The 21949-nt window shown below is 43.9% G+C and overlaps 1 protein-coding gene across 3 annotated transcripts in view; it reads right to left on the bottom strand.

The window, feature by feature from the left end:
• PARN (poly(A)-specific ribonuclease) overlaps positions 1-12827 on the bottom strand; it is a 182568-nt gene extending 169741 nt beyond the window's left edge. For 2 of the 3 annotated variants that reach the window (XR_012896124.2, XM_025190140.3), the window contains exons 1-6: positions 12668-12817; positions 12009-12086; positions 11163-11242; positions 2789-2856; positions 2616-2697; positions 1277-1337 (exon numbers count right to left, since the gene is read on the bottom strand). Coding sequence is in view for 2 of the 3 variants with exons in the window: in XM_025190140.3 (XP_025045925.1) it covers positions 1277-1337; positions 2616-2697; positions 2789-2856; positions 11163-11242; positions 12009-12086; positions 12668-12686 (388 nt within the window). In the remaining variant the exon portion in view is untranslated. Of the gene's footprint in view, positions 1-1276; positions 1338-2615; positions 2698-2788; positions 2857-11162; positions 11243-12008; positions 12087-12667 lie in introns of all 3 variants that reach the window. The other variant, XM_006134132.5, reaches the window with a different exon arrangement.
• Positions 12828-21949: the final 9122 nt, after the last annotated feature.

Below are 21949 nucleotides of genomic sequence, written 5' to 3'. Positions count from 1 at the left end.
CTTATAGACTTAACAGGTTTATTGGAGCATAAGCTTTCGTGGGTAAAGACCGACTTCGTCTTTGCCCTGACAAAGTGGGTCTTTGCCCATGAAAGCTTAAGCTCCAATAAATCTGTTAGTCTATAAGAAGCTTGGAATAGTTGCTATGTCCCTTGCAGAAAAGATTTCCAACACATCTGGGCCCTGCAGATTCTAATAACTTAAGAAACATGCCACAAAAAGGAAAGGGTTGAGCATAGGAGTAGCTGTAACTGGGACCTAAATTGAGAAAAAAGTCAAAGATTGGCACATGGTTATAGTAAGTATCACAATTATCCAATCAGTGTGAAGACATAGCAAATATAGTACTTACTACAAGAAAGTCCTTTCAGAAAGATTACAACTTTGCTTTGTGTTCAACCGCTGAAAAACAATCACTTAAACAAGTAGGCATTTTCCATGAAATAGCCAAGCAAAGCTGGATGAAGTCCAGTGGTAGGCAACCTGAGGCCCCTGGGCTACATGCTACCCAGGCACACCCTTTACTCCTCTTTTCCCCATATGCACAGGGGCACTTACTCCTCTCCCTACTTCCCAGCAATTTCAGAGGGCTGTGAACTGCCTGATTCATGGCACTCAAGCTGTCAATCAGCTAATTCACGACACTCCAAAAGTGCTGGGAGGGAAGGGAAGAAGTAGGTAAGTGGGGATCTCCAAAGTCCAAGTGCACAAGAAGCTTGGGGAAAAGAGGTGGGAAGGGGAGAGGCAGGGCAGTGAGCAGGCTGCCCACAGGTGGAGCCTCAGTGGAACTTCAATCTTGAGGCCCACTGACAAGTCTTAGTTGCCCATTGCTGATACAGTCACCCTACCCCAAACATTCCCCACAAATACTGCATAGAACAGTGTTTCTTAAACTGTGTTCCACAGCACACCGGTGTGTCACAAGGCCATCAGAGGTGTGCCGCAGAGAACAGAATTCAAAATGGCCACCCTTAAAGGGGCAGGCAACCTTTTTTGTTGTTGTTTTTGATCAATAACTTCCCCCCAACCTCCCCCACCCCCAACAAAAAAATCTTTGGTGTTTCCCATAAAAAAAATTGTTTGGTGTTCCTTGGTCTTAAAAAGTTTAAGAAACACTGGCATAGAATGTTATCTGCATTATTAAAACACCAAATAAGCTACAACCTTAACACAATTTTACCAAAAGCTTAAAATGGAGGTTTTGCCTTTTGTTTTAACAGGAAATGGATGAAAATATAGTACATTAAAAGTATGCTGTACAACCAAAAAAGCTTACCATTGCGAAAAACTTTATTAAAATCAAATCCTTGGTTTGCTAAAAAGTCTATACTTGAACTCTAGGAAAAAAAGAAACAACTTTGAAACTGATTATACACCACTGAACATTAAGTTAGTGAAGTCAAGATAGTGCAATGAAAAAGTTTATTAAAAGCAAGTTTAATAAGGAGTAGAACAAGTCATTCATAATTAAATCTCTCCATCAGTATTTTGTCCTTGCTTGTTCTGAAGAGGAGATCCACAGCTTGCACAATATGGATAAAAATACATCCCAAAACCTTGCCATCAAATCCACCATAACACCAATTAACATGTAGCATAGTGTTTAAATCATCATGAAAACACTGAAGTATGTACCATTTCTGATGTAAGTTAGAAAATAGAATTATTATTTTAGTTTGCTCAATGAGTTAAGTGTAGCTCAAGATTGTTTTAAAGTGTAATTATAATATTATGGGAATTTAAGGAATGAATAATAGGCAGGGCTTGACAAATCATGTAATCTACTCGCCCGTGGCTCTCAGAACCGCGCGGCTGGCGAGCAGGGCTCACTGCCACTTGGCGAGCCCTGATAATAGATATATAGAAACAGATATATTGATATGCAACGTTCTGTAACAACAAAAGAAGTAAAGAACATTGACATTCTGTACTCAACCAAGCTATACATGATTTTTTATCACTTGTGGTACAAAGGTGTAACAAGTGTTGGAATCAAGTCTTGTGGACAGGGCATGACTCTCTACATTACTTTTGCTGGAGTTCCATTAGTGTTTAGCACTGACCATGACATACTGATCATATTTTTAATGAGGTAAGGATGAGAAACAGGAGAAGAATAAAAACGTAAGGAGAGAAGTTGTGTGGAGACCAGGAGGAGGAGAGGGACCACATGAAGGAACTGGTGTGGTAAAATCCCATGAGTTCAAAAATTTTGGAAACAGTTTTGAGAAGCAAGGAAAGAAGAAGAGATAGGGAAAAAAAAACAAGGGAAAAAAGCTAGATAAGAAAATACTTTATAATGTCGTAACTTTCACTGTCAGCATCAAATAGTCAACTTTGTCTCCAGAAAAAAAAATTAAGGGGCATGACCGTCACAGCTTTTTTCACCCAAGTGTCCTTCATTTACAGAATATGGTCCCATTAGGTTTGTTTCTTTTGGTTTAAGGAAAACTTGATTTCCTTCCCACTGCACTGGGGAAAAAAATCCACGAAGGGTGAATTATACATAAGCGAAAATACTTAGACTAATAAAAGTTGAAACCATACAGAATTTTCAAAAATCATTTTGAAAAGTTTTCTAGTAGCAATATAAATAAACCTGGTTTTCTACTAACCTGACAGACAAACTTGACATCTGGTGAACTTCTATTGAAGGGTTTTGGAAAAATATAGAAGTTAAATGACTTCATTATGTATCTGTGAAAATTAAGAGTTACAAGTCAAAACAGAGCTTATCAATATTACCCAGTATTTTAAAAATTAGCAATAAGTCAAGGAAACCACATACTTAGCTTCTGTGTGGTTATATTTAAAACTACAAAGGCCAAACTGAAAAAGCAAGAAATCCATGGAATGCTGAAAAAGAAAAGAAAAAAAACTGAGAATAATGGTTTCAACACATTTTAAAATATAACAGGCATTCTGGGGAAGTTATCTAAGTGTCTCTGATAAATATAGGAATCACTGGGTTAGCTTTAAAGCGAAAAATGTTTTGGCATAAGTTTAAATCTTAGTTTAAAAGGACATGTGGCTAGGTAAAGTCATGTTTTTAAAAAAATTATTCACTAACATTCTATTTTTCTTTTGAAATTTAGCATTTCATTTTTACCTTTTTTTTTCTTCCCCCCATTTTTGGAATTTTTTCAGCATTTCACTCAACTTGGACAGTGAAAAAATTCACTTTGTTTCTCATGCAGTAGGGCTATATTGTTCCAGCTTCCATTACTGCAGAGGAATGAACTAACTCCAGCTTTTTTAAATAAAGTCCTTTACTATTTATATTAAAGGGACCCCATTGACTTGATCAATTTAAAGTGTGTTCAAATAGTCTGAAGTGATGAACACACCTCAAGTACCTCCTGACATCTTTTCTAACCTAACAATCACCTTTCCAAAAGTTGTTTCTTCTCCACTGCTGTACACACAACCCACAAGAGGTGAACCAGACAGACTATTCAGGGGGAGACAGTGGAACTGTACACAAAAAACTAAAAAAGCCACAAAGAAAATAAAATGAAAAATAGAACCATTCTTCTAATGTCTTGAATTCTAATAATCTTAATTATAAATCTCTAACAATAGCAGATACAATTTATAGATACGTGATTTAAATTTGGTAAACCCTTGTTTTAAAAATCTACTGTTGGGGCCAACAATACTTTTAAAGCAGTGGTTCTCAAACTTTTTGGCCTGCAGCCCACCCTGCTCAATGCAGACCTTTCTGTGTACCACCAGCCAACCACCAAAGATGACAAAATGGGTGCAGGAAGAAGTGGAAGTGCAGGGTCTTGCCGGCAGGTAGGGTGCAGGAGCTAGTTGGGTGTGGAAGTCTGGCCAGAAGGTTGGCTGCAGGTGCAGGCTAAGGGTGGGCAGAAGGAAGGGTGCAGGAGCAAGTTTGGGGTGTGGCAGCAGGGGATGCATGAGGGTACAGGTTCAAGGCATTAGGGGGAAGGAGGGCGCTTAGCTGGCCCTATGCCTCCCAACACTCCCAAGCCCTGCCCCCCACTACTCCCACTGGCGGTGATTTCAACCAACCGAAGCAGCAGGGAGAGCCTCTAAATGAGCCATTTCCCACGCTGCCATTCCCCTAGCCAATGATTATTAGAGCGCCCACAGCTAGGTTTTTGTTTCTACTGGTGGTGCACATTTGCACATGCCTCGGTGCACAGAGAAAAATCTCTTATGCACTTGGATGGAAAAAACCTGCACATAAATGGAAAAGAGTAGAGAGAACACTGATTTACGCTCCAAGCTTGCTGCATCCTAACTATTCATCTAGTACAGAGGTGGGCAATAATTTTTCAAAGGGGGACACTTCACAAATTTCAGAAGCGATCACAGACTGACCAAGAAGGGGTGGGGTTGAGAGCTACCCTACCTGGAGCTTTGCTCGGCCTGGGGTCCCTGACCCCTGACTTCTGGCGAACGAAAGGGACCCGGAGCAGAGGGGAGGGTACCAGGGGCTAGCCTCCCTCCCACAGTTGTCTGGGGTGGAGGCTTAGAATTCACATCATAGGCTCGCAACGCCTAGCCCCACTGCTAACTTGTTGCCTGGCAGCCACTCTGCAGGTGCAAGCCCTTGGAATAGAACTAGTTGAAAGGACTCACGCGTCCTGGGCAGCTCCCAACCAATGAGCTAGTGTGGGGCCAGGAGCCCTTTCAAGTGCTTCTATTTAAAGGGCTTGCACCTGACTTGGGGCAGGCACCAGCCCTTTAAATAGAAGCAGTTAAAGGGCTCCCAGCACTGCTAGCGCATTGCCAGGGAGCTGGGACATGTGATCCCTTTCAACTGCTTCTATTTAAAGGGCTTGCACCTTCCCTGTGGCTACTAGGCAACATGTTCCCTCACAGGAACGGAGAACATGTGAGCCCTTTAAATAGAAGCAGTTAAAAGAGCTTGCACATCTCCGGCCCCCCGGCAATGCACTCAGGGTGGGCCTGGGAACTGCCATGCGGGCTGGACCAAGACCTAGGCAGGCCAGATCCAGCCCACTGAGAGCCTTTTGCCCATCCCAATCTAGTACATGTTCATAAGTACATACCACCACACAGCTCTGAGAGCAGAGTGGACACCAGAGGCTGCTAGCTGGGTGCCCAGCTCTGGAGACAGCACAGAAGTAAGGATGTTATCATTCATCAATATCGCTTTTCACAGCAGATTTAGCAACCCCCCCCCCCCCCCCACACACACACACACACACACACACACAGTCACCCTTAATAAAGCTGCTGCTACCTTGGGGCATGAGTAATTTGGAGGGGCAAGCGAAGGAGAGACAGAACCTGGGCTGCCTCCTGGGGAGGGAATGAAGTGATGGGGAGGAGAGCATGACCCACCTCTCAATGAACATCACAGAATCATAGAACACTAGAACTGGAAGAGAACTCAAGAGGTCTGGGTGTCTGGCTGATGAGTCTTGCCCACATGCTCAGGGTTTAGCTGATCACCATATTTGGGGTCAGGAAGGAATTTTCCTCCAGGGTAGATTGGCAGAGGCCCTGGAGGTTTTTCGCCTTCCTCTGTAGCATGGGGTACAGATCACAGCTAGAGGATTCTCTGCATCTTGGGGTCTTCAAAGTATTTGAAGGCTTCAATATCTGAGACATAGGTGAGAGGATTATTCTAGGAGGGGTGGGTAAGATTTTGTGGCCTGCACTGTGCAGGGGGTCAGACTAGATGATCATAATGGTCCCTTCTGACCTTGGAGTCTATGAGTCTATGAGGTCATCAAGTACAGTCCCCTGCCCTTGTGGCAGGACCCAGTACCATCTAGACCATCCCCGAGAGAGGTCTATCTAACCTGCTCTTAAATATCTCCACAGATGGAGATTCCACAACCTCTCTAGGAAACTTATTCCAGTGTTTATAACCTCCCTGACAGTTAGGAAGTTTTTCCTAATGTCCAGCCTAAACCTCCCTTAAGCCCATTGCTTCTTGTCCTATCCTCAGAGGCTAAGGAGAACAATTTTCTCCCTCCTCCTCATGACACCCTTTTAGATACTTGAAAACTGTTATCTCCCCTCTCAGTTTTCTCCTTTCTAAACTAAACAAGCCCAGTACTTTCAGTCTTCCTTCATATGTTCTCTAGACCTTTAATCATTCGTGTTGCTCCTCTGGACCTTCTCCAATTTCTCCACATCTTTCTTAAAATGTGGTGCCCAGAACTGAACACAATACTCCAATTGAGGCCTAATCAGCATAAAGTAGAGCGGAAGAATGACTTCTCGTGTCTTGTTCACAACACTCCTGTTAATGCATCCTAGAATCATGTTTGCTTTTTTGGCAACAGCGTCATATACTGTTGACTCATTTAGCTTGTGGGCCACCATGACCCTTAGATCCCTTTCTGCCATTCTCCTTCCTAAACAGTCGCTTCCCATTCTGTGTGTGTGAAACTGAGTGTTCCTTCCTAAGTGGAGTACTTTGCATTTGTCCTTATTAAATTTCATCCTTTTTACCTCAGACCATTTCTCCAGTTTGTCCAGATCATTTTGAATTACGACCCTATCCTCCAAAGCAGTCGCAACACCTTCCAGCTTGGAATCATCTGCAAACTTAATAAGCGTACTCTCTATGCCAATACCTAAATCATTGATGAAGATATTGAACAGAACCCATCCCAAAACAGACCCCTGCAGAATCCCACTTGTTATGCCTTTCCAGCAGGATTGTGAAAAGTTAATAACTATGCTCTGAGAATGGTTATCCAGTCAGTTATCCACCACCTTATAGTAGCCCCATCTAAGATGTATTTACCTAGTTTATTGATAAGAATATCATGCAAGACCATATCAAATACCTTACTAAAGGCTAGGTATACCACATCCACAACTTCTCCCTTATCCACAAGACTCTTTATCCTATCAAAGAAAGCTATCCGATTGGTTTGACATGATTTGTTATTTACAAATCCATGCTGGCTGTTACCTATCACCTTATTATCTTCCAGGTGTTTGCAGAGTAAATCCTTAATTACTTGCTCCATGATCTTTCCTGGCACAGAAGTTAAACTGACTGGTCAATAGTTTCCTGGGTTGTTCTTATTTCCCTTTTTATAGATGGGTACTGTATTTGCCCTTTTCCAGTCTTCTGGAATCTCCCCCATCTTCCATGATTTTTCAAAGATGATAGCTAAAGGCTCAGATACCTCCTCTATCAGCTTTTTGAGTATTCTAGGATGCATTTCATCAGGCTCTGGTGACTTGCAGACAGCTTTTCTAAGAGATTTTTAACTTGCTCTTTTTTTATTTTATCTTCTAAACCTACCCCCTTCCTACTAACATTCACAATGTTAGGCATTCCTTCATCAGACTTCTTGGTGAAGACTGAAACAAAGAAGTCACTAAGCATCTCTACCATTTCTAAGTTTCCTATTATTATTTCTCCCTCCTCACTGAGCAATGGGTCTACCCTGTCCTTGGTCTTCCTCTTGCTTCTAATACATTTACAGAAGGTTTTCTTGTTTCCCTTTATGTCTGTAGCTAGTTTGAGCTTGTTTTGTGCTTTTGCCTTTCTAATATTGCCCCTGCATATTGTTTGCTTAAATTCATCCTTTGTAATTTGTCCCAGTTTCCACTTTTTATATGACTCCTTTTTAATTTTTAGATCATGCAAGTTCTCCTGGTTAAGCCAAGGCGGTCTTCTGCCATACTTTCTATCTTTCCTATGCAGTGGAATAGCTTGCTTTTGGGCCCTTATTAATGTCCCTTTGAAAAACTGCCAACTCCCTTCAGTTATTTTTCCCCTTAGTCTTGTTTCCCATGGGACCTTACCTACCAGCCCTCTGAACTTACCAAAATCTGCCTTCCTGAAATCCATTGTCTCTATTTTGCTGTTCTCCCTTCTACCATTCCTTCGAATCATGAACTCTAGGATTTCATCATCACTTTCACCCAAGCTGCCTTCCGCTTTCAAATTCTCAATCAGCTCCTCCCTATTTATTAAAATCAAATCTGGAACAGCTTCCCCCAAATAGCTTTTTCAACCTTCTGAAGTAAAAAGTTCTCTTCAATGCAGCCCAAGAACTTATTGGATAGTCTGTGCCACGCTGTGTTAGTTTCCCAACATATGTCTGAATAGCTGAAGTCCCCCATCACCACCAAATCCTGAACTTTGGATGATTTTGTTAGTTGTTTAAAAAAAAAGACTCACGCACTTCTTCCACCTGGGTAGGCAGCCTGTAGTAGACCCCTAGCATGACATAAGCCTTGTTTTTTTAGCCCTTTTAGCCTAACCCAGAGACTCAACACATCTGTCTCCTACACCCATCTCCACCTCAGTGTAAGTGTGTACATAAGACAACACCTCCTCCCTTTTTTCCCCTGCCTGTCCTTTCTGAGTAAGCTGTACGCTTCTATACCAGTATTCCAATCTTGTGTATTATCCCACTAAGTCTCTGTGATATCAACAATATCACAGTTGTGTTTATTAGCACATCAAGTTCTTCTTGCTTATTACCCATACTTTTTGCATTTGTACATAGGCATCTAAGAAACTGATTTTATCATGCCTCGCAGTTCTGCCTTGTCCCTCTTCTTTCTCTACTATTATAGCCCGCATTCCCTGCCATTTCCAACCCATCTCCCAAGTCTCCATGCTCTTCATTTACACCACTGCCAATCTGATAGACCTATGTAACTTTGTTCTCACCCACAATTATTTCTAGTTTGAGAACAACTTATACCTCCGTATCAGCAGCACAGCCATGGGTACACACATGGCCCCACAGTATGCTAATATCTTTATGGCTGACCTAGAACAATGTTCCCTCAACTCCCGTCCCCTTTTACCCCTTCTCTACTTATGCTACATCGATGACATCTTTATGATCTGGACGCATGGTCCAGAAACACTGGAAACATTCCACAGAGATTTTAACAACCTATACCCCACCATCAATCTCAGCCTGGACCATTCTACACGAGAGATCCATTTCCCATCCAGCTTCCAGCTCCCATCCAGAACACACCATACGATCCATCATCTATAGCCAAGCCCTTCGATACAACCACATGTGCTCTAATCCCACTGACAGAGACCAGAAACTTCAAGATCTCTACCAAGCATTTATAAACCTCAACTACCCACCCGGAGAAATAAAAAAGCAAATTGAAAGAGCCAGACAAATACCTAGAAACCATCTACTTCAAGACAGACCCAAGAAAACCAACAATAGAACACCATTTGTCATCACCTACAGCCCCCAACTTAAACCTGTCCAACACATTATCAATAAACTACAGCCTATACTGGAACAGGATACCATACTCAAAGAGGCTCTGGGAGACAGACCCATAGTCTCCTATAGACAACCACCTAACCTCAAGATGATTCTTAACCACAGGACATACCACACGAATACCAACCCTGGTACCTTCCCTTGCAACAAACCCCATTGCCAGCTTTGTCCACATATTCACTCTGCTGATACCATTATTGGATCTAACCAAGTGAGTTATAAGATCAAGAACACACATTCCTGCACATCCAGAAATATAATTTATGCTATCATGTGCCGAAAGTGTCCGTCTGCTATGTACATTGGACAAACGTCTCAGACACTTCACCAAAGGATCAATGCCCATAAAACAGATATTAGACAGGATCACAAAGAAAAAACAGTTTCTTGCCATTTCAACCAGAAAGGACATTGTCTCAACGACTTGATTACCTGCATCCTGCTTCAAAGGCATTTTAAGACTACACTTGAAAGAGAATCCTCTGAACTGTCATTCATGCTTAAATTCCACACTTTACACTCAAATTTGAATAAAGACACTAATTATCTTACCCATTACAAAGATAGCTTGCCCAATTATCACCTCTAATATCATTAGCTCACAGACATTTACCCCCCACCACCACCATCCCCCTTCTGTTCTGAAATTTGATTTGTCCTTTTCATATGTGTTCATTTTTTTAATTGTATCCTTTGGTATATATGGTTGTGACAATTTTCTTCTACTATTTGAACTGAGGAAGTGGGTCTGGCCCACCTAATAAGCCATCTTGTTAGTCTTTAAAGTGCTACATAGTCCTGTTTTTTTGCTTCATTTACCTGTGGGCTTCATTTACCTGTGTGCCACAGGACTCCTCGTCGCTTCTGTGGGCTTTGGTCACCTGTCCCTGTCAAACCTAGTTTAAAGCCCTCCTTACTAGGTTAGCCAGTCTGTATCCAAATACGGTCTTCCCCTTCCTCGAAAGGTGAACCCCATCCCTGCTTAGCAGTCCTTCCTGGAATAGCATCCTGTGGTCGAGAAAGCCAAAACCCTCCTGGCAACACCATCTTCGCAGCCAGGCATTCACCTCCAGGATGCACCTGTCTCTGCCTGGGCCCCTACCTTTGACAGAAAGGACTGGAGAGAATACCACCTGTGCTCCAAACTCCTTCATCCATACTCCCAGAGTCCTGTAGTCATTCTTGATCCGCTCAGTGTCACACCCTGCAGTATCATTAGGGCCCACACGGATGAGTAGCATGGGGTAGTAGTCAGAGGGCCGGATACTCTTCAACAATGCCTCCATAACGTCTCAGATACAGGCCACCAGCAGGCAGCATACCTCCCAAGATGACGTCAGGGTGACAGATGGGCGTCTCCGTCCCCCTCAGAAGAGAGTCTCTGACCACCACTATCCTACATTTCCTCCTTGCAGTGGAGATGAGAGGGAAGGGCAAGTGGCCTTTATCCCTGCCTCTCCCACACAGCCCTTCTGCACAAGCTCCAACCAACCAGGGTGAGAGCCAAAGCTCTCTTTAAAAAGGTGGGGGCACTTAGCTTGCACTTCCTTTGATACATTCCTCCATCTCCTATGGGAGGTCTGCCCCATAGTTTGAGAACTGCTGGTCTAGCATCAATGATCGACAAAAGAACTGGTGTAAATGGACACAGGCACCTTACCACCATGATATATTGCACTTTCCCACTGTTAGACCAATGCTATAGATCCTCAAGACATCACAGATATTGCTAGACTCATGCTTAACAGGATAAACAAGGCCTTACGTAAGAGTAAACAGATCCAAAGTAGATTTTCTCTCAATGTATTGATGTACACTACGAACATATGTAAATTTGCTCTAATCACAGAAATGCAGTACATTGTACCTAGGATGGCAAGATACTTAAGAATTAAAACAAAACTATTGAAGTTTTACATTTACCTTTTTAAGTTTTTGATACCTTTCTTCTGGTGTGTCAAAGCCATTGGTTAATGTGCTAACAGATGGCCCATCACTGATTCCTAAAATACAGAAAATATTACATAAAAAGAAAGCTATTTAAAGACACTAGGTTAGGAGCAGCGAAGGACAATTGTTTAAATTTCTGCCACAATGAAACTTACATAATACTACATATACATAAGTTATCATACATGAAAAAGATCTTCCATTATAGAGGAAGGTCCCTCTACAAACAAAAGCCAATTAAACAATGGCATTCTGATGAGTTTAGAAAAAAAATGTGTTGGTAGCAAAGCCATATTTCAGGAAAAGCTATAAATGTATCTTTCACCAGTTACATAAATAATCCTGATTGCATGTCATATGGTACCAATAATACCAGGTTGACAGGCCCCAAGTTGGAGCTTGAATCAATGAAGTGACAAACCAACAGTAGTGTGAAGAGTACTGTCAAATGAATGTTGGCCTTTCTTATGCACTACATACCCCAAATGTAGTTTTAACATTTGATCTAATTGTTATTTTAAATATTTCAGTTCCCTGTTCAGGCATCTTGGAAAACAGAAAATTCTCAAGACAGCGATTGCATCTACCACTCTCAATAACTGCAAGGAGAAACCCATAAGCAAAGTGGCTACGGAATCATTACAGCAGAGGACAGTTAAATAATGTGTTCATAATCCACATTCACCAGGGGTGCCCAAACCATTTTTATAGGGGGGATGCTGCGAGCCCTTGAACCAAATTGTAAACTGTACATAAGACAAACCACTTCAAACCAGAGAGTGCACTATCTATGACGTTCACAAATAATCTTAACAGTACCTGAAAATTCGCCATCAATAGCCAAAAAGTCTGCTTCCTCGATGGCTTCATACACTTTATTTAGGTTATCTTTAAAATCTATAAAGCAATAAAAAACAAACCCCCTGAGAACCGGGCGGTTTCCAGTACGGGAACTGCCAGCCCGCTCCGTTTGCGTGCGGGACCAGCGCTGCTGACCTACCGCCGAGAAGCTGCTAGACTGCAGGCCCCTGAGAACCATCCTACGTTTCGCCGCCTTTTTAAGAGGCGCCGTGTCCAGCCGCCAGGACCCGCCAGCCTGGGGCCTGCAGAGGGAAGGGCCAAGTGCAGCTCGCCAAACGGCTCGGCGGGGTCCTCAGAACCGCGCCGGCCAGGGCTGGCCTCAGCACGAGAGCCGGGCCCTGCAGACAGCGGGCGGGGGGGTCACAGCTCAGCAGCTCTCGCAGCACCGGCCGCTCCCCGGGGCGGCTGAACCAGCCCCGCCTGGCGCTCTCGCGCGCGGCCCCCCGGGCGAGGAGTCGCCAGACGGGACACGTGCCGCTCCCGGGCACGGCTGAGCCCCGGCTCCCGCCAACGGGCGGCTCACGGCACCGCGGACGCTGTCAGGGCCCGGCGAGCGGCCCAGGAAGAGGGCAGCGGGGCCAGGCCCCGCGAACCCGGCGCGCGCTGCCCGCACTCACTGCTCCTGACAATCTCCATCCCCGCAGCCCGCACCAGCCCGGCCGGAGCCCCGCTCCGCAGCGCCCTACGCCCGGCTCTGCGCACGCCGAGACACTTCCGGAAACAATCCCCCTCGTCGCCGGGCACGTGAGCGCTCACGTGGGCTCCCCGACTGGAGGGGGGCGGGGCCAGTCTGGCGCGGGAGTTGTAGGCTCCACCCCGGGCAGAAAGTGGATGTGACCCGCTGGCGGCCCAGCGCGAGCCAAGGGGGTCCTGCTGGGGTATTGCTGTTCACAGCGGCATCTCGCCGCTTCCCGCAGCCGGGGCGGCCTCGCTAGGCTCCTTCCCTCCCGCCCCTAGTTAAGTCAATGTCATTTTTTCCTGAAGCGTTTGCCCTGCCACTCAACAGCCCATGCAGGAATGTGCGTTGGTTGCATGATCCCATTACTTTTTGGTAAATGCGGGGTTTGCTATGAGACTATTTTAGGTTATTTCAGGGTTGCTAGATGGTTTCCAAAAAAATACCAGATAAAAATTTGTGGAGCAAAAAAAAGCACCTGGGAGTAACCAGGGAGCCCTGGGGGCAGGATTCGGGAGGTCAGGCCAAAAAGCAGTCATAGCCCCTTTAATTGTGTGTCCCCCGAGCGGGCTTCCAGTGGACACTAAGCCGGCCCGGAAAGCAGAAAAACTTACTTATTTAGAAAATACCAGACATTCATATGTCTCAATTTGTTTACTGGACACAAAGTAACGGTCTGTCTGGTTCAATAATGGACACCTGGCAACCCTGCTACTGGCTGTACCTAGTGAGGTACAGTAATGGAACTATGCCCAAAAGTAACCAAGGCTCACTTGGCAGCTCTTGCCACCACACAGCACTGTGCAATATAGCAATAAAAATGGGAGACTGGAGCCATGTCTACACTGGCAGATGTAAAGTGCTGGCACTTACATCGTCACTCAGCACAGCAAGGAAAATGCTGTTGGTGTCCACACTGTCAGCCATCAGTGCAACAGAGTGACCATGCATGCAATGCCTTTCGGAGCAGTGCGGCGCCTCTTCCCTTTCTGCCACACATATTTGTGGAAAGTTGTAATGGAGAGGTATCCCGGGTCCTGTTCAAATGCCCCAGAATGTGAAGTGATGGTTCTGTCCACATGTGACCCCGTCTTTCAACAGTTTCAGTGCTGCATGCTCTGTCTCCTCAGTCTGCAGGACTGGATCCCTAGCTGTTCATGAAAATGCTGATAGGTCTTACTAACGCATTGTAAATGGCAATCAAGTTTTTCCTGAAGGTGCAAAGTGCTGATGAAGAGTCTGTGCAACATTCAAATGACACGAGATTTCTTGTGGCATTCACGGAGGTGCCACGCCCTGAATGGTGGGATCACACCATCATGCAAGCCTGGGATGATGAACAGTAGCTGCAGAACTTTACACAGAGAAAAGCCACTTCCTTGGGGCTGTCTGCTGAGCTTATCCCCATTCTGTGGTGCAAGGTCATGCAAATGAGAGTTGCCTTGCTGGTGGAGAAACGACTGGTGTTCGCATTGTGGAAGCTGGCTGTTCCAGACAGCTTTACCTCAGTCACCAGTTTAGAGTGGGAAAGTCAACCGTTTGACTCGTGCTGATTAAAGTGTGCAGAGCCATCAGTCAATGGCAACATGCTTCTCTATTCTAATGAGCAGCTCTCATTCAGATGTCTTTGTGCAGCAAATCAGGGCCAGCTCAGTACACAGTTCTAGGAAGGTTGCTTTACACATCTGAAAGTTCTGTAGCTTCTCTTCATCCCTCACCCACATGACAATGCAATCGCAGCATTCAGTACTGGTCTCCCTAGCACAAAAGCAATGCTCTACTCTGCACAACTACTCTGTGACAGCCCAAAGCAATGCCACTATGCTGCTGTCCTTGTCACTCATATTGTCATCTGCATCCATCCAAATCTTCTTCCTGAGATACTAAGTGCATAAGTAGCTTTGCTACAATGCATTATATATGTTTGAATACAGGATGGGAGAGAAGTCTAGGATCTATGATTTCTCACAGCAGATGCTGGCATGTGCGGCAAGATGGGTCAGTTTCAAATGCTATGAAAATAAAATGGAAGCCTTGGGTGGGCTGTGAAGAGTCTGACGAGATGTTTTTTACATTCTCAAAATATGTAATGTGCTACTTTGCACATTTCTACAGTGCCTAGTGACTGAAAGTGTCACCCTGCACTATGGGATGCATACTGCCATTGCTTTGCACTTTCTGTCACTGCGGGAGCCAACAATGTGGCCATCATATGTCAATAGAGCGTGGCAGCATAAACATGATTTGCCTACTTTTTTTTTGGCAACATGCTAATGTTAACAGTATTTTTGTTGCCAAATCTTTCCAGTGCAGGCATAGCCGTTGATGATCTGACCTTTGTAATCTGTTCAGTGTACACAAGAATGGATCACTTTAAATAGTCATTCTTTGTTTTTATAGCAATAAGAACTGCATATGTGTCTCTCCTTCCCTCTGGCTTATGATAGTTTCTTCTAGATTACTTCTAGGAACTTGCTCAATTTTTGTTAGGAGCAGTAAGAATTCTTCTGGAATTATGGGTAATTTCTTCCTTTAACATGGAATAAATATGCTTTATTTTATTGTCTAGTATGTATAAAATAACATTATATAATGTTTGGAACCGATGCCCCCTACTTCCTACATAAGACACACCTTCATTTAATCACCAGTCATTCAATTAAAGTAGACATTCTCAAACTTTTCTGTGTGATATGACCCAGTATGGTCTATCTTCTCTCCCACACTGATAACTACATCATTTGGTACCTTTGGAAAGTAATATTAAATAGAGACTTGTAATTCTCGTCAGTGCCATGCTTTATCTTTGGGGGTGGAGGAGAGGCAGGGATTCCTATTGCTCTTCATTTTCTCTCTCTCTTTCTTGCTCCTTTTTCTCTCATTGACTTAGCCACATGATTGTCTGCCACCTGATGCTTTTCCCCCCTCTATTTTCATGGGTATGCTTTACTGCAAGTTGGTCTCAGGTAAATGCATCTTTGTTGTTTGGGCCTCTGCTCTGCTGCTTGTTTTTTTGCTATCTAAGAAGGTGTGCAAATTTGCAGAATTACATGCACTTTAACACAAATAATGTCTGTGGTTGCTGGACATGGTGGTGAAAAGCACCAGGAAACTACTTGTTATTTACAGAACTAGCCCAAATAATCTTCAGCTATGTTTTATACTTAGTCTTGATCTAGTTTGGGCAATTTAAATATCATTTGAACTTGATTTGCAACCTAATGTTAGGTGCTTTTAGCTGTTCAGTTCTCATTCATTTTGTAGAAGCTAAAATATTTTTAAATCCATTAATGGCTGACTTTAGGTGTGGCTACTTGCATATGTCACCTGTATCTGTATATAACAATTAAATGAAAGAATAAAATGTTGTTCATTTCTACTGACTGCATATGTTTTTAAATTTTCCCCATGATTTTTTAGGTAATTTTTTTATTATGTATTTGTGTAAAACAAAGTTGGTCCAAGATATTACTCCCCTTTATCTGAGGGGTTAGACAAAAAAGGTGGAATTAACAGAATCTCTTTCTTGCACTACTGATCAGTTTGAGCACCTGGTAGGATATATCACAGGCAAAGGGGTTAAGTTTGGTGGGAAGCAAGTGTCACAAGGGGGCGCTGTGATCTGGTTGATCAAGCTGTGTCACACTACCCATTTCAGTTTGGCATTCACAGAACAAGAGTCTTTCATAGTATCTTAAACATACATTTAACAAGTTTTATTGCAGGCAATTCAGGAGCAATTTAAAAAGCACTATATGTATATGTATATTTAGTTCTAAGCAATTAAAACAACGTTAAAAGGTATCACAAGCATTAAAAGGCATTAAAAGCAATATTTAAATGGAATAATTAATAATCTACATCTAAACCTTAACCCAATTTAGCAGCCTAATTCTTAATTCAATTGAATACACACACACACACACTCACCCTCTGGGGCTGGCCAAACCCTAGGTAATGTTGGTTAATTTGTTTGAGGTGGAAGTCCGATGTGCACGTCACCCCGATATGCTGAGTCGATGGACTCCAACTCGTGGGGGAAAATGGTGCAGTATATATCCCCTCAGCAAGGGCCAGTTTGGTGAGATGCCATCCACTCGTTACTCACAGTCCAGGTGGGGTGATGTCCGCTGGTGAAACCCCTTTCTTCTTACTGGTGTGTCCACGACTGATCCAGAAATATCCAGTTTTTGCACTGCTTGTCTCACCGTAAGTGAGAAACAATGGTCTGTCCTTGGTTAGATTCTTCCCTTGTTACTTTTTCTTACCTGGCAATGCTGGGAACGCTGCCTCCGCATGCATACACAGTTCTTTTATCTCATACAGTTCTCTTTCTTAAAGTTGTAAACAAGTCCATAATCTTCCAGAGTTTTTGCCTGAACCAAACAAGTCAATAATCCTCTGGAGCCCATGCCTGGACCTCAGCATAGCCTCTCTTCAGCTCATTTACTGTAGATTCACTCATGTTAACCATTCACACTGCCCATGATTCATGACATAAGCTCCCCACTTTACCTGTCAGGAGAAGGAGGGTGGACAGAAGGCAGAGAATTCTCCCCAAGTTCTCGCCACTGTTACTTGTCCCAAGTCTCCTACACAGACAGAGGAGCCCAAAAGGTATTATCATTGTAATTCTACTGAGCACCTGAGGAACAAATGTCCAATACTGATTTGGAACAAGCAGGAGGTAACTCATGGAAATGCTGCTCCCCAGAGCCCAGGTGCACCCCAAGCAGTGGCCACTTATCACATAGGGTTTGTAAAGGTGGCCACTGCACAAACCGTGAACACCTACATGCTATCAGAATTAATGACAGAGAACTCCAAGGCTGTGTCTACCTTGGCATAATCTTGCGCAAATACTCTTTAATGCAAGAGTTCTTGCGTTAAAGTATTTGCGCAAGAGAGTGTCTACACTGGCATGTGCCTTTGTGCAGAGATGTGCTTTTGCGCAAGAGCATCCGTGCCAGTGTAGACGCTCTCTTGCGCAAGAAAGCTCCGATGGCTATTTTAGCCATCGGGCTTTCTTGCGCAAGATGGCACAAGATCACACCAATGTAGACACAGCCCAAGGGTGGATGGATATTGGTGCAGAGATTTCTGTGATCAAGTGAGATCTGATTAATGAGGAGAATATTCTCCCTGAGAAAATTGTAGAACTAGAATTGGGTGGAGTTCATAAGATTCTTGTACCATTTAGCTAAGGTGCAGATGGAACAGAAACAAACTGAGGTGAATGTTGCTGTTGTTTCACAGAATTTTACTCCATTTATTTTAGGAAATTACTTTTTTGATATGGCTGAATCTGTCCCAAGAGTTGTTAGCAGCAAGAAGGAATCTTCTGCTGAAATGTAGTGAGGAAGGGCAAAGTTACAGAAGCTGTTGAGGAAACAGGAAAGGGTTGTTTTTTAAGTCCTTTCTAGGACTGGCAGGCAATTTACAACAAAGGGTAGCAGTGCCATTTGTTCCTTTCCTTGGGGGAAGGAGAGCTTTTGTTTAGTAACAGGGAGCTGCCCAAACTGCTAAATGCCTAAGTAGCAAATCAGCAGAGTGCAAGGCCAGCCCTCCAGTGCACAGAGACATATATAGGAAGGAGGTATTTAGGAAGAGGTGAGGGTCCAAGAAGCCAGTACGGTGGATGAGGAAACTGTAGGCTTGGTGACTGGAGGTGAGCCCAATTCTATGGGGGAGAAGAGTACAGGGCCTACCAGGAAAGGGTCTATCATGGCTGTGAGCGATGTACTTACAACTGAACAGGGGACTTATCTCCTGGAGGTGATAGTGCAGAAGTATCTTCCCAATGCAGGGGGCCATTGGCCATGGAGGAGGGTGCTGCATCTGCATCTGTAATCCCAGGCTGTTCAGTTGTCATTCAGGTTTTAGAACCAGGCTACGTCTACACTGGCCCCTTCTTCGGAAGGGGCATGCTAATTTTGAAAGTCAGAATAGGGAAATCCGCAGGGGGATTTAAATATCCCCCGCGGGATTTAAATAAACATGTCCGCCGGTTTTTTTCCGGCTTTTCCCCAAGCCGGAAAAAAAGCGGCGGCCATGTTTATTTAAATCCCGCAGGGGATATTTAAATCCCCCGCGGATTTCCCTATTCTGACTTTCAAAATTAGCATGCCCCTTCCGAAGAAGGGGCCAGTGTAGACGTAGCCCCAGTGTTCTAAGTTAACACCTGTAAACAAGCTAAGAGCTTGACACAGCAGAAAGAACATAACAAACCTGCACTGCTGTGTGGAAGGGGAAATTGAGGCACTCTTCCTTATGTCATTGATAGAATCATTGAATCATAGAGTTGGAAGACACCTCAGAAGGTCATCAAGTCCAACTCCCTTCCCAAAGCAGGACCAACCCAAACTAAATCATCCCAGCCAGGGCTTTGTCAAGCTGGTACATAAAAACTTATAGGAGTGGAGATTCCACCACCTCCCTAGATAACCCATTCCAGTGCTTTACTATCCTACTAGTAAAATAGTTTTTCCTAATATCCAAGCTAGACCTCCCCCACTGCAACTTGAGACCACTGCTCCTCATCCTGTCATCTGTCACTATTGAGAACAGCCTCTCTCCATCCTCTTTGGACTCTCCCCCTCTTTCAGGTAGTTGATGGCTACTATCAAATCCCCCCTCACTATTATTTCAGTAGACTAAATAAGCCCAAATCCCTCAGCCTTTCCTCATAAGTCAAGTGCTCCAGCCCTCTAATAATTTTTTTGTTGCCCTCCACTGGACTCTCTCCAATGCATCCACATTCTTTCTCAAATGGGGGCCCCAGAATTGAATGCAATACTCCAGATGTAGCCCCACCTGTGCCGAATAAAGGGGAATAATCACTTCTCTAGATCTGCTGGCAATGCTCCTCTTAATGCACCCTAATATATCATTAGCCTTCTTGGCTACGAGGGCACTCTGTTGACTCATATCCAGCTTCTCATCCACTATAATCCCCAGGTCTTTTTCTGGCAGCTAAAGGCCAAGACACCTATACTTTAAAACAGTGATTCTCAATTTTTTTGCCCTGCAGCCCACCCTGCTCAAAGCAGACCTTTCTGCAGACCATCAATCAGCCAACCATTCATGATGACAAAATGGGTGCAAGAGTGGGCTAAGGGTGGGAAGATCTGGGTGGGAGAGATTGGGTGCAGGAGCAGGCTGGGGGTGAGGAGGGTCTGACTGGGTGGTTGGGTGCAGGAGTAGGGAGGGGATGTGGCATCTTGTCAGGAGGGAGGTGCATGAGGAGGATGAGGGCTGTGTAAGTGGCTCTGTGTGTTAGGTTTGAAAGTTTTATTCTTTTTTATATTTGTATTTTAGGTTTAGTAATGTAAGGTAATATATATAATCATATTTAATATTGTAGTAAGTCAAATCCTTTAGTTAAGTATATATCTCCTATATTTCTTTGTTCTAAAGTTTAGTAAGTAAAGAGACAGGATCTCATATTGTGTCTGTGTTAATGAGATTAGAAATATTGAAGGTCCAGGCCTTCGATGTGAATTGTTTTGATTTTGATTTTGCTTAATATAAAACAGTACTGTTTACTTTTGAAGGATTTTGTGAAAGACTGTTTGTATGAATGAGATACCGTGTGAAGGTCATCATTAGAGCCAGGTGGTCAAGAGAAAAGGGGGAGAATGCGGGGTGAAGACAAACTGTAAAAGCCAGACTACGAAAAGAAACATATTGGCGTCAGAAAAACCATCAGTACGTACCCAAGATCAAGAATTGATCAGATTGGCAGAATTGACGGCTCTAAAGGTGAAAAGCGGGCACCCCTGAAAACAACAGATTAAATCCAGGACAGAATGAGATGTTTGGGAACGAATGACATCAACAAGATAACATTCTGATCACAGGCTGACAGAGCGGAATCCATTGATTTCAACAGAGAAAAGGATTATAAAAGTAGGGTGCTTTGCTATGGAACTTTGGGTTCGTCTTGCCACCAACTCCAGAGGAACATTGGATCAATCAACCGACAAAGGCCCTGCTCTCCCTCTGTGTTCAATCTAGCTGGCCACTAGACTGATACAGAATATGGACTGGTAACTATAACATCATCTGGCGGGACTGTGTGTGTGTGTATGGTGTTTGTTTGTGTGAGTGATTGCAAAGCATATGCAACTGTTGTATTCTCAATAAATGCGGCATACTGTCTTTTCCCCTATAAAAGATCTCGTGTGCTTTGTTTAAGCAGATAACATGTGCCTCCCTCTGCTCCCATTGGCCATGATTCTGGCCAATGGGAGTAGCGGGAAAACCATACAGGCGAGTTGTTTCCTATGCTCCTATCCTCCAACCAGGAGGAGGGGAAGCAGCAGCATACAGAGCTGCTTCCTTCCCCCTCTAGCTGGATCCAGCCTGTGACACTCCCCATTCAGCGGAAAGCTGGCTCTGGCGTTCCAACTTTGTAGGGGCAGGGAACATGGGGCTGGAGCACCATTGCAGGCTCCCTGCTGCAGCTAGGAGGCAAGCCCCAAGCCTGCAGCTAATATTCAAGACTGTCATGAACTGCTAGTGGTCCGCAGATCACAATTTGAGAACCACAGCTTTAAAAGACATTGCTATCTGCACTCTGGGGGTACTGCTACACCCTGAAATATTTTCAGGCACCTGCAGAACAGGAACCCAACCTTGCAAAAACACCCATGAATGTAACTGTGTAACCAAAGCCTGAAACCTATCAGACACAACCCCCTTCCCTCCTCTTCACTGGTGTCTAGCTGATCAGACACACTCCTCTGCTTTTTCCTTCTTCCCTGACCTTGGCTTTCTTAGTTATAATTTGTTAAGCTTTTTATCATGCCTTTGGTATGTTATCTGTAGTACAATGCAATTTCTTGTATTCAAGGCCACGAGGCCCCACTTTGCTTAGAAACCATATTGCTTATGAATATGTATGTAACCTGTGGAATGTGCATGAGGTGTGAATGAGAAATACCCAATCAAAAAGGCAGTTTAGGATCCGTGTACTTTTAAGGCAGAGAAAGACCTTTCAAGCAGATAAATTAACTGAGAAGCAGCCAGAATATTTCTCTTTTGGACAAGATGCAGAAACCTGGGACCAGCCCTGAGAAGGGAAAGCCTCCTGCATATCCAAAGGGATCTCCCAAGGAACATCATGATCAAGTCTCCCAAAAGCTCACGGCTGGTCAGCACTCCAGCCACCAGCGAAATAAAAAATAATCTACACTGCACTTGTAGCCTGCCTCCAGACTGC

This window comes from Pelodiscus sinensis, chromosome 15, assembly GCF_052426305.1.
Source record: "Pelodiscus sinensis isolate ZL-2025 chromosome 15, ASM5242630v1, whole genome shotgun sequence".
NCBI classification, from domain to species: domain Eukaryota; kingdom Metazoa; phylum Chordata; order Testudines; family Trionychidae; genus Pelodiscus; species Pelodiscus sinensis.
The sequence above is the reverse complement of the archived record's forward strand: the minus strand, read 5'-3'. Positions and strand labels throughout refer to the sequence as shown.